This window comes from Carettochelys insculpta, chromosome 2 (assembly GCF_033958435.1).
Source record: "Carettochelys insculpta isolate YL-2023 chromosome 2, ASM3395843v1, whole genome shotgun sequence".
NCBI lineage: Eukaryota > Metazoa > Chordata > Testudines > Carettochelyidae > Carettochelys > Carettochelys insculpta.
In genome coordinates this window covers 50,771,592-50,783,460 of record NC_134138.1, presented here as the reverse complement: position 1 = coordinate 50,783,460, position 11,869 = coordinate 50,771,592, and the positions used below count along the sequence as shown (strand labels likewise).

At 43.3% G+C, this 11,869-nt stretch overlaps 1 protein-coding gene across 1 annotated transcript in view; it reads right to left on the bottom strand.

The window, feature by feature from the left end:
* Positions 1-209: 209 nt before the first annotated feature.
* C2H8orf88 (chromosome 2 C8orf88 homolog) overlaps positions 210-11,869 on the bottom strand; it is a 46,289-nt gene continuing 34,629 nt past the window's right edge. The window contains exons 4-6 of the mRNA XM_074985439.1: positions 4,406-4,490; positions 1,857-1,963; positions 210-308 (exon numbers count right to left, since the gene is read on the bottom strand). Coding sequence (XP_074841540.1) covers positions 210-308; positions 1,857-1,963; positions 4,406-4,490 — 291 coding nt within the window. The remainder of the gene's footprint in view (positions 309-1,856; positions 1,964-4,405; positions 4,491-11,869) is intronic.

The window sequence follows — 11,869 nt, the reverse complement described above, 5'->3', positions numbered from 1 at the left end:
GACAAGGCATATGCAGGCCGCCTCTACAACTTGAGAGCTTTCGTTTGGTGAGACACAAATTCAATACAGCACTGCAGATAGGTTTCCTTGGAAGAAAATCCACAACTACACAATTAGGTGATGTTGAACTGTGTCCAGAGAAGTCTTGCTCCACTATAAAAGCCTCTACCACCAACTGTCATAAAAAAACCCCTCCAAGAAGCCAACTGTTAAGAGCTTGGACTCTGGAAATTATCAGTCTGTCTCTTGCCAGTATGCTGAAATTGTTGCGTGTTCTTTACTGACTTGAAGATGATTAGTACTCGCATCTGAAACACAAAAGCAGTCCTTTCCAGATTCTTTAAAAATACCCCATTATACTACTGCATGGTTTCTTAACCAGAATGGCTACAGCATTCTCTAGGGAGGATGTGAAAAATCCTCCTTTACTGTAGCACAAATTCATTTGTCATTCAGAGAGTTTCCCCAAATCTTGGTGACAAGGTGGCACTCCCCGATGTCCTTCTCACCATTCACTCCTTACTCAATGGGCACAGAATGGGCTAGATTTACGCATGAATATTGTCAGAGCAGACTAGGAGTTAATCCATGGATTTAATGCAAACAGAATGCGTACTTGCTAACACACCAACAATGTAGTATATTAAGGCTCTTAAGGCTTCACGAGAGCTACGTAATACTGTTACAGTAAACAGTTTCATATCCGGCAGCCCCAGGACCAGGAGGTCATCAGATGTTTAAATATGCTGGATAAGGTAGTTCAGACTCCAGCACTCCCAAGCCCCCAGCATTGACACCCGCTTAACCACTGCCCTGTTACCTTGTCGGTGGGGACAGCAGAGGGCCGTGTGAGGGACTCAGGCACAGCTGAGCCATGCAGGGAGCCACTCTGGGCAGCAGGCATTGGGTGGGCAGCAGGCAAGCTGCTGGACGGACGGACGGACGGACGGACACACACACACACGCTAGCAGGGTAAGAACAGGATGAGTGGGGCAGGATGCAATGCTGGTTGATTCAGAATTCCAGTTGTTTGAATACGAGATAAACCAGAGAGTTTACTGTAATATTTTTTAAAGATGTTGGACACCTTGACAAATACGGGCTTTCCCGCGTGGGTGGGTGCGGGTGTGTGTTTTACCACACAATACTTCCTATTAGAATGCCTTTCATATCAGATTAAGTTGGCTTTTGAACAAGTTCTCTCAGTATAACAAAGTTTGCGTTCTTAAGCTATGAACTTAAATGGCCATAGATATGATGCAAATACAACAGCCATGACAGTCATGAAGTTTACACACAAACAAGAGGAATTCATTGTAGATGGGGAAGGCATCTGAAATGGAAAGTTTGCTCTCTGCCAGAAATGAAACGAGAAATATTCAGTTTGAGTAAATGATGACTACAGAAAAATATCTTCAAATTTGGGAGCTGAGTAATCTCCAAACCACAACACTTCATTACATCAAACCTATGCCCTGCGTGTTTAAGAGTATTTTAAAAAGTTGCCAACTGCAAACAGAGATTAGGTAACACATACCACACCTAGAAGATATAGTTTATAGCTAGTAGAAAGGAAAGCTGAAGCAGCATGGTTATGAAGCCAAGCACAGAAAATTTCAACAAGGTTAAGACCACATCCATTGCTGAGAGGCAACAAAGGAACTGACAGCTAAGGGGCATGATAGTTATTCTGCCACAATAAGATGCCAATCCAATTACACTTGTATGTTATAATGTCATCATGTACCTCTGCAAATGGATTTTTTTTTAAAAGTTACACTTTTCTCAAACTGCCAGTTGACAACCTGCAAGACTGCTTTTTACTCCTTGGTTGAAATTGCAAGAGTACACTTACCGGTTTTTCAAGTACAACAGGATGATCGGGAAGAAAATCTGGCTTCTTTTGAGAGAGTGAAACACTTGAAAGCTTTAAGAGGAAATCTCTGCTGTATTTAATTCTTTCTGCAAACACAGGATTACACAAACAGATTATTATAAATTTACTGAACAGAGATGTTTGCAAAGCAGCGTAAAATGCTAGTGTTTTCTAATTTATGAGTGTCCGGCTTTTCTTGTAAGAGCTCGTTATATGAAAAGCATGAACTTTGTGTGCAAGTGCAATATAAACATTTTAAAAGAAAGCAGTTTTGAAAAGACTAACTGTTTCAGGTCATTGCTAGTGAATCCAACACAACTCAGGAGAGATTGCTATTACTGCTAAAATGGATGTTACTGGGTTCCTCGACAAAATAATCTTAGACCACAAACTCCCATCTCATAATTTGAAATAACTAGCATACTGTGCAGAGACACCCAAAACTAGCCAGGGAGACTGATCCACCTACTAAGGGAAATTCCTCCAGGTCAGAGTAAAGACACGCTCTCAGGGCAACATATGTCGTAAGTTTCCCCTGCAGATAAACTGATGACTACATTTGTCAAAGGAACCAACCTGATACCTTAAACTAGGAGCGCACAACATTTTGTAAGGGGGACAGAGTGTAATCACCACCCCCGCAGCTTCCACAACTTTCTCAGCCCTCAGCTTCCTCCCCCATGCTCCCCCGCCACTGGGCCAATCAGAATGTCCAGAGGCTCTGAACCAAGTGGCAGAAGCAGCCAGTGAGTGCCCAACTCAATAAGGCAACAGCATTGACCTCTGCAGCCCATGACAAACTGACCCCCCCTCCACAAGATGCTGGAGTGGAGTGAGTGCTGCCGGCCTAACTGCAGGACTGACAAGCAGCACCCAGCGTAAAAAGTTTGCACACCCCGCCTTATGAATTTAAGAGATCAACTTATATGAACATTGCAAGCATAATGAACTAGTTCACATAAGCATGATATACACCGTTGCACAAATCTTGATATCTATGCTTAGAGCTTGTCTACAATGGGATTTTATTTTGTACTGTTATGGCTACACTTAGTAGCTTCATTGGTGCCAACCTACCCCATATTCTCCGGTTGACTATTGCACCAATGCAACTATATCAATATAGCCATACCACACAATCCCTTTATCCCAAGCATACCTTCTAATGGAGTATTTCTATAGTTATGGTAGTGTCACGACCTTGCCAGAGTTATACATTTATTTGCTACTTTGATGTAGAAGTAGTACAAGGTCCAGGGACCTGGCTCCTTCACAAAGCCCAAACCACATATGAAAGGAGCACTTCTAAGTAATGACTAATATTTGTAACAAGCATATGTAGACTTCAAAGTTCCTATTTTCCCCTCTTATCTTGAAGACAGGTAATTCAAACTAATACACCAATCTGCACCAAAAATTAAAAATTCTGTGCACAGTATTTTAAAATTCTGCACATTTTGTCAAATAAACGTGGATGCTCCAGCATGGCATTGGGAACACAGGCCACTGACTGCATGTAGGTGAGCGATCACGGTGCAGCTTCCCCCAGTACAGACTCAGTACTGAGGCTGAATCCAACCCTGACACAGCACACGCACCAGGCCCCTCCCCTTAGTGCCAAGAGCACAATGTATGGGCAAGCAGGCTGAGCAAGGCAGGATTAAAGTGTAGAGAGGCTTAGTGGTGGGGGGAGGACCCAAGTCTGGGCTGAGAGTGATCTGTGTGGGGCAACCTGGATATGGGCAGCTCAGTTGGGGATCTGGGTGTAGCAAAAACAGGGGATCAGGATGCCTACAGACCTTTGGGGTCGGTCTGGGTGCAATGGTAATGGGACTCTGCAATGGGGTCCAGATGAAGGTGGTTGGGGCTCAGCAGATGAGTCTGGGCATGGATGGTCAGGATGGTAGGGGAGTGGGATTCAGTGGGGAGGGCATCAATTGCAGCCGGCTGGGGCTCAGTGAAATAGGGAATCTAGGTGGAGGGGACTCAGTAATGCTGGAGAAGTCAGGCTCACGGGAGGGGGGCAAATCTTGGCAAGAGTGCATGGGTGTGAGAGGGTCTGGATGCATGGGGGACCAGCTCTCATACAGGGATCAGTCCTTCCTGCACTTAAACAAATGGTGGTGGAAAGAAGGGAAGAGGAGTTTGCCAAGCTTCTACAGCTGGGGGAGAAATCTGGAGATGGGGCTGACCCAACCCTGGATGCCATCCAGGGAAAGAGGAAGTTCCAAAGTTCCATCATTCCCATCCCAGCTGAGACTACCTGCTGAACCCTGACACAGGATAGGAGCTACCAGCTGGGTCTTTCCCAGTCCCAACCCATAGCTCACAGTGATTTCTCTCTGTGCTGGCTGCCCTGGGCACCCAAAACATACTGCTGAAGAGGGTCACATAACCACTCTTGTGGCTTCCCTGTGCTTCCCCATCAGAAAGTCACTTTTCTAAAGGGAAGTAAAGAAATCTGTCAGGGACAAATTCTACTCATGCACAGTGCTGCAAAATTCCACCAGGACTGAAACAAAACTTACCTTTCTTGCTTTCAGAATCCTGCCACTCTGGTTGAGCAGGGGTCACACTTTGATTTAAGACCTGCATTCCAGTTGTCTTACACCCCTAAAACAAGGAAAGAACATGCAATTTATTCACACTTCATAAACATTCCCAAAAATGCATCATCAAACCTTGGAATTTCCTTCTGACAAATTTAAATGATCAGCTAGAAGAGCAGAGTTACATTGTTTTACATAAACTGCAGCAATTAGTTTTAAGTTTTATTTTATAGTTATGAAGTTCATGGACAATCCACAGCACTATGTGATTCTGGGATTTGTTCCATTGTCAACAAAATAGATTTTGGGGGGGGGGGGATGAGTATTCTTCCCTATTGAGTACATTCCCCACTAGTTCTTCACAGCAAATGCAATATACAGAAAATGGGCTTCTTCTAACCATTGTTCATTTTTAAATCCACTTCAGTCAGTGACACCTATGCAGGCCTCATGAAGAGGCCAATAGGTACAGTTTGAAAGACAAGACTGCAAAAGTATAACTGAGACAGCATGTATGCTGGCCAATTTTGTCACCACCATTGAAAGCTAGCACAGTGCCACCATTTCTTTCAGTAGTGTATGCTATAGCACAGACATAACTGAGCAGGAGCTGCATTGCTGGCAAGTTACAGTCAACAAGCAGACCAGCCTCAAGAGCCTGAAGACCTTTTACCACTAGAGTTAGTGATTATACACAGTAACATAATAGGCTGCTGTTCTAGGAATGACTGCTAAGCAGAGATGGGGTCCACCTATCAAGGAAGGGGAAGAATATTTGGACAGTTTGGCTAACCTTGTGAGGAGGGTTTGAAACTAAGTTCAACAAGGGCACATGACCAAAGCCCACAGGTAAGTCAAAAACATGCAAACCTGGGAGATGGGTCAGAAATTAAAGGGGAGGCATACTCTGTATTAGCTGGGATCAAAGAGGAACAAGACAGAAATGGGGCAGGCAAATTCAAATCAGTGTATTAGTTGTCTGTATACTAGTGCAAGTAGTATGGGGAGTAAGTAGGAAGAACTTGAAATGCTAGTAAATATACACAACTATTATATTTATTTGGTATCACAAAAACTTGGTGGGATAACACGGACGACTGGAATACTGATATAAAAGGCTACAGCTTGCTCAGGAACGACAGGCTGCGAAAAAGTAACCTATAAGTTGCCTTATATATTAAAAAAATGATAGACTGAGATTGAGATGGACATAGAAGACAGACTTTTTGAGTCTCTCTGAGTAAGGACAAAGGGAGTGAAAAACAAGGGTGATGTCACAGTAAGAAATGTACTACAGACCATCTAACCAGGAAGACAAGGTGGATAAGGGTTTAAAACAAAACAAAACAAAAAAAGAAAAAAAACACAAACAAAATCTGCCAAGCACAGGACTTTGGTGGGGACTTCAACTATCTAGACATTTGCCAAGATAGTAACATAGTGGGGCACAGGTTATCCAACAATTTCTTGCAATGCATTGGAAACTTTTTTTTTTTAATTTCAGAAGATGGAGAAAGATACTGGGTGGAGGTTCTTCTAGATTTGATTTTAATAGAGAGGAACTTGCTGAGAATTTGAAAGGGAAAGGCACCTTGGATGAAAGTCATCATGACAGTATAGAGTTCAAGATCCTAAGGAATGGCAGGAGGGAGAACAGCAAAATAAAAATAAATGGGAGTTTAAGAAGGCAAACCAGCAAACTCAGGAAGCTGGTAGAGAGTTCCCATGGAAAGCAGGACTAAGAGGAAAAACAATTGAAGATAGTAGGCAATTTTTAAAAAGATATCATCAGAGCAAACTATTCCATTGGATAGAAAAGATAGGACATATGGCAAGAGATCACCCTGGCTTAACCAGAAGATCTTGAATGATCTAAAATCAAAAGGGAGTTCTGCAAAAAGTGGAAATTAGGTCAAACCACAAAGGATGAATATACACAAACACCACAAGTATGAGGGACAAAATCAGAAGAGCCATGGCAAAAGTGAGTTCAAACTAGCTAGAGTCAAAGGGTAGCAAGAAAAACATTCTACAAATATAATTAGAACCTAACAGAAGACCAAGGACAGATAGGCCCAAAACTCAATTAAGAGGGAAAAACCAATATGGGGAAAAGGGCAGAGATGCTGAATGACTTGTTTTAGCTTTCACCAACAAGGTTGGTGGTGACTGGATGTTTAGCATAGAGAATGCTGGAGAAAGTAAGTAGGCTCAACAGTTAAAATAGGAAAAGTACAAGTTAAAATTACTTAAAAAAGCCAGATATCTGTAAGTCACCAGGGCCTGAAGAAATACATCATAAATACTCAAGAAGCTGATTGAGGAGGTGTCTGAGCCGTTACTTATAATCTATGAAAAAATTATGGAAGACGGGAGAGATTTGAGACACTGAAGAACAGCAAATATAGTGTCCATTTATAAAAGGGGAAATGAGGACCACACAGGAAACTTCAGATCAGTCAGTTTAACTTCTGTAACAGGAAAAATAATGAACAAATAATAAAGGAATCCATTTGCAAACATCTGAAAGATAAGATGATCAGTAAAAATCAGGATGGAATTGTAAAGAACAAGCTTTGTCAAACCAGTCTAATAGCTTTTTTGATAAGCTTCAATAAACTAGGCAAATACAACTTAGATGAGGCTACTATAAGGTGGGTGCAAACGGGCTGGATAACCATACTCAGAGAGTAGTTATTAATGGGTTCTCAATCCTGCTGGAAAGGTATAACAAGTGGCGTTCCACAGCAGTCTGTTTTGGGGCTGGTTCTGTTCAATATCTTCATCAACGATTTAGATATTAGCATCGAAAGTATGCTAACTAAGTTTGCAGATGATACCAGCTGGGAGGGGCTCCAACTGCTTTGGAGGATAGGGCCATAATTCAAAATAATCTGGACAAATTGGAGAAATGGTCTGAGGTAAACAGGATGAAGTTTAATAAAGACAAATGCAAAGTGCTCCACTTGGGAAGGAACAATCAGTTTCGCACATACAGAATGGAAAGCAACTGTCTAGAAGGGAGTATGGCAGAAAGGGATTGAGGGGTTATAGTGGACTACAAGCTAAATATGAGTCAACAGTGTGATGCTGTTGCAAAAAAGCAAATATGATTCTGGGATGCATTAACAGGTGTGTTGTGAGCAAGACACAAGAAATCGTCGTTCTTCTCTACTCTGTGCTGGGTAGGCCTCAGCTGGAGTATTGTGTCCAGTTCTGGGCACTGCATTTCAAGAAATATGTGGAGAAACTGGAAAGGGTCCAAAAAAGACCAAGAAGAACATGACCTATGAAGGAAGGATGAAAAAATTGAGCTTGTTTAGTTTGGAAAAGAGAAGATTGAGGGAGGACATGATAGTGGTTTTCAGGTATCTAAAAGGGTGTCATAAGGAAGAGGGAGAAAACCTGTTCTTCTTGGCCTCTGAGGCTAGAACAAGAAGCAATGGGTTTAAACTGGAGCAAGGAAGGTTTAGGTTGGACATTAGGTGGGGCAGGATAACAACTTTCAAGCACCTAAAATGTTATTACAAAGAGAAGGGAGAAAAAATATTCTCTAACCTGAGACTAAGACAAGAAGCAACAGGCTTAAATTGCAACAAGAGAAGTTTATGGTGGAAAATTGAAAAAACTTCCAAACTGTCAAGGTGGTAAAACACTGGAATAAATTGCCTGGGGAGGTTGTGGAATCTCCATCACTGGAGTTAAGGGCATGTTAGATAACTTTTGGTTGTGGGTAATCTAAGATGGTGCTGGCTCCTGCTGCGAGTGCAGGGGTATGGACTCGATCACCTCTTGAAGTCCCTTACATGTCTAGTAGTCTGTAAGACAGCTTTATTCTTCAAACTTTCAGTTCTATAAATTCCAGTGTGGGAGAAGAAATATTTCCTTGGAAACTGAGCACATTTGAGAGCAGACATTTAGACACGAAGATGGAATCCTCTAGTTCCATTTTAGAATTACCTTTCAGATAATAAGAACTACAATTAACAGCATTTTTCAGGAGGGCAGCTAGAGATGGAAGGTCAGAGAAAAGAAGATGGGGAAGAAGGAAAGTTTTTGTTTTTTTTTCCTAAAAAGGGAGGACAGGAAGTCCTATGTTTAGATCTAAAATCACTGAGATGTAGATTTAAAGTCCTTCCTCCCAGCAAGGATGTCTATACCTAGAATACCTCGTGCAGAACTTCAGTCTAAAACTGGACATCTCCAGCTGCAATATCCTTGGAGAGAGAGAGAGAGAGAGAGAGAGAGAGAGAGAGAGAGAGAGAGAGAGAGAGAGAGAGAGAGAGAGAGAGAGTGTGTGTGTGTGTGTGTGTGTGTGTGTGTGTGTGTGTGTGTGTGTGTGTGTGTGTGTGTGTGTGTGTGTGTGTGTGTGTGTGTGTGTGTGTGTAGGAGACTACCTCACCCTCCCAGAAACTGCTGGATCTCAAGCCCCCAATGGCTTTGCAAACAACTGTCCTACTTCCCCCCCGGCCGTATTTTTGGGTGGGGCAATAGTGAGACTTATAAGGCACAGTTGCTGCCTGTACAGCCTTCTGTCTTATTATAGTGGACAGGGATTTCAACAGGCCACTCTAGGTAGGGCATATAGCACCACTGAATTTCCACGCAACACCCCCCACACACTTGCCAACTAGTTGATCACTTAGGCAACACAGTGATATAGTTTTGGCTGGTACTGTATCACAAGTCATTTGAACACCTAGATAATAAAATGCTGTTATCCTGGTTATACGAGTAAAGGACAGCAGAACTGTATGCCTCTCCTGAGGGCATCTCCTTCAATCAAAATACACTGGCTAAGCACTGGGTCCTGATGCCAGATCCCTGTGGAGAGAGTGCATAACATGTTTTGCTGGATAGCCTGCTTAAGAATCACAAGCACTATTTGACCTATCACACGCCACTATTTAAAGACAGGGCTGATTAGGCTCCACAGAGAGTCTGTTGTTAAATGAACACTAGAGCTGAAATCACTGATGATCAGATCTAAGCGTTGAGACAGGCTGTGGGACAGTGTTTCTATGGAAGACATAGCCTTGCCTGCACTAACAGTGAGGTTCCCTCACCGAGGGCTGGAGCCTCAAAAGAGGCCAACTGGCAGAGGTCACAGTATAGCTATGCAGCTAAAATGTAGCTTTTTGTAAGGTAATGTCCTTTCATGCATTTTACTAGGATTTTTTATTTTTTATTAATGGATAGGAGCAACTTAGTGCTGTTCATAAAGATGCATTAGGTAGGCTGTTTTTAATGTTAAGGCAGGAACAGATTAGAAGGGTTTTGTGATTATGGTTTTTTATTTTTAGGATTTTTTTATTTAAAAGTGCAAGAATGCTTTTGTATTATGAAAAACTGCCATAGTATTAGTTATTCTAATTTTAGAATATTTTGCACTTTTTTGGTTTTGTGAGCAAAGAACATTTAAAAAAAATATCTTCAGGCCAATATGGTGTCCAGATGGCCAGAGGAGCAGGCTGGAGACACAAGAGAGTGACAAGTAATTATCAAATTGTATTTGCTGTATTTAATGACTGAGGAGGAGCAAACTGAGGATCCTCAAGTTAGAAGCACACACAGTCAACATGTAAAGATAACAAATTCCACAGAAACCAGTGAGACAACACCCAAAGAAATCATCTGTAGCTTGATGTTAAACAATAAAAACAATCTCCAACTAAACGCATGTTGCAAAATGACTTATTACCAGATAGTATTAGTAATAGTCGTAGCAGCAGCAGCAGCAGCAGCATCCTTCAGTCTATGTAGACTATGCATCATGCCCTTCATAGTTCCATTTGCAATCATCATTTGCAGCGTCGACTGACTGTGGAGGCCCACACGAGAGTGACAGTCCTTGCTGCAGTCCTTGCTGCATCTGTTGCATGTGTAATGGGTGTCTGGCAGGTCCTTACTGTACTTTCTGTGGGATTGCTTCTCCTCTGCTAGCTGTCTGATCCTCATCTCACCCTTCTGAAGGCCCTTGTGTAGTTCCTGCCTCCATCTGCTGCAATCGTCTGCCAGCTCCTCCCAACTGTCCGGCTCGGTGTCTACCTCCCTGAGGTCCCTCTTGCAAACATCTCTGTAGCGCAACTGGGGGCATACGGGAGGTCTTTTGCCAGAGGCTAGCTTGCCATACAGGATGTCTTTTGGGATCCCTCCATCATTCATCCTGTGGACGTGGCCAAGCCATCGGAGCCGACGCTGCCAGAGGAGGGTGTGCATGGTTGGGATTCCAGCTTGCTCAAGGACAGAGGTGTTGGACACTCTCTCCTTCCATCATATTCCAAAGACGCGCCTGAGGCAGCGCAAGTGGAAGACATTCAGCCTCTTTTCCTGGCGGGAGTACAGGGTCCAAGACTCAAGGCCATAAAGGAGGTTGCAGGCTCTACACACTTGGATTTTGGTGTGGGTGTACAACTTGATGTTATTCCACACTCTCTCGCTCAGTCTGGACAGAGTTGTGGCTGCTTTTCTGATCCTCCTATTTAGCTCAGACTCCAATGACAGGGTGTCAGTGATGGTGGACCCGAGGTAAATGAACTCGTGGATGGACCTCTAATGAATAGTTGTCAATGCTGATTGATGGAGGTTCAGCAACATCCTGAGCAAGTACATTTGTCTTCTTTAGGCTGATGGAAAGCCCGAAGTCCTTGCATGCTTTGGAGAACTGATCCAGCAGTTTCTGAAGCTGGTCTTCTGTGTGTGACACTACAGCAGCGTCAGCTGCGAACAGCAAGTCTCTGATGAGGACTTCCCACACCTTGGATTTAGCTTTCAGCCTTGCAAGATTAAACAGTTTCCCATCAGATCTCATATGCAAAAAGATGCCCTCTGTTGAAGATCCAAAGGCATGCTTCAGGAGGAGTGTGAAGAAGATCTCGAACAATGTCGGAGCAAGGACACATCCTTGTTTGACACCGCTCCTGACGCTGAAAACATCCGATAATGTGCCGTCATAATGAATGGTTCCTCTCATGTCTTCGTGGAAAGACTGGATCACCTTGAGTAACCATGTGGAGCGGTTTGAACAGTCCATCCCTGCTGACCATGTCAAAGGCCTTGGTCAGGTCGATGAAGGCAATACACAGTGGCTTCCTCTGCTCCCTGCATTTCTCCTGCAGGTGCCTCAGAGAGAAGACCATGTCAACGGTGGATCTCTCTGCGCAGAATCCGCACTGTGATTCGGGACACACCCTCTCAGCAATCTTCTGGAGTCTGCCAAGGATGACGCGAGCGAACAGTTTACCAGTGATGCTTAGGAGGGAGATTCCACAGTAATTGTTGCAGTCGCTTCTGTCTCCTTTGTTCTTATACAAGGTTACGAAGTTAGCGTCGCGCATATCCTGTGGAACCTCTCCCTCTCTCCAGCACAGGCACAGTAGTTCATGTAGGGGTTCCAGGAGAGCATCTGTGGCACACTTGATTACCTCTGGTGATATACCATCC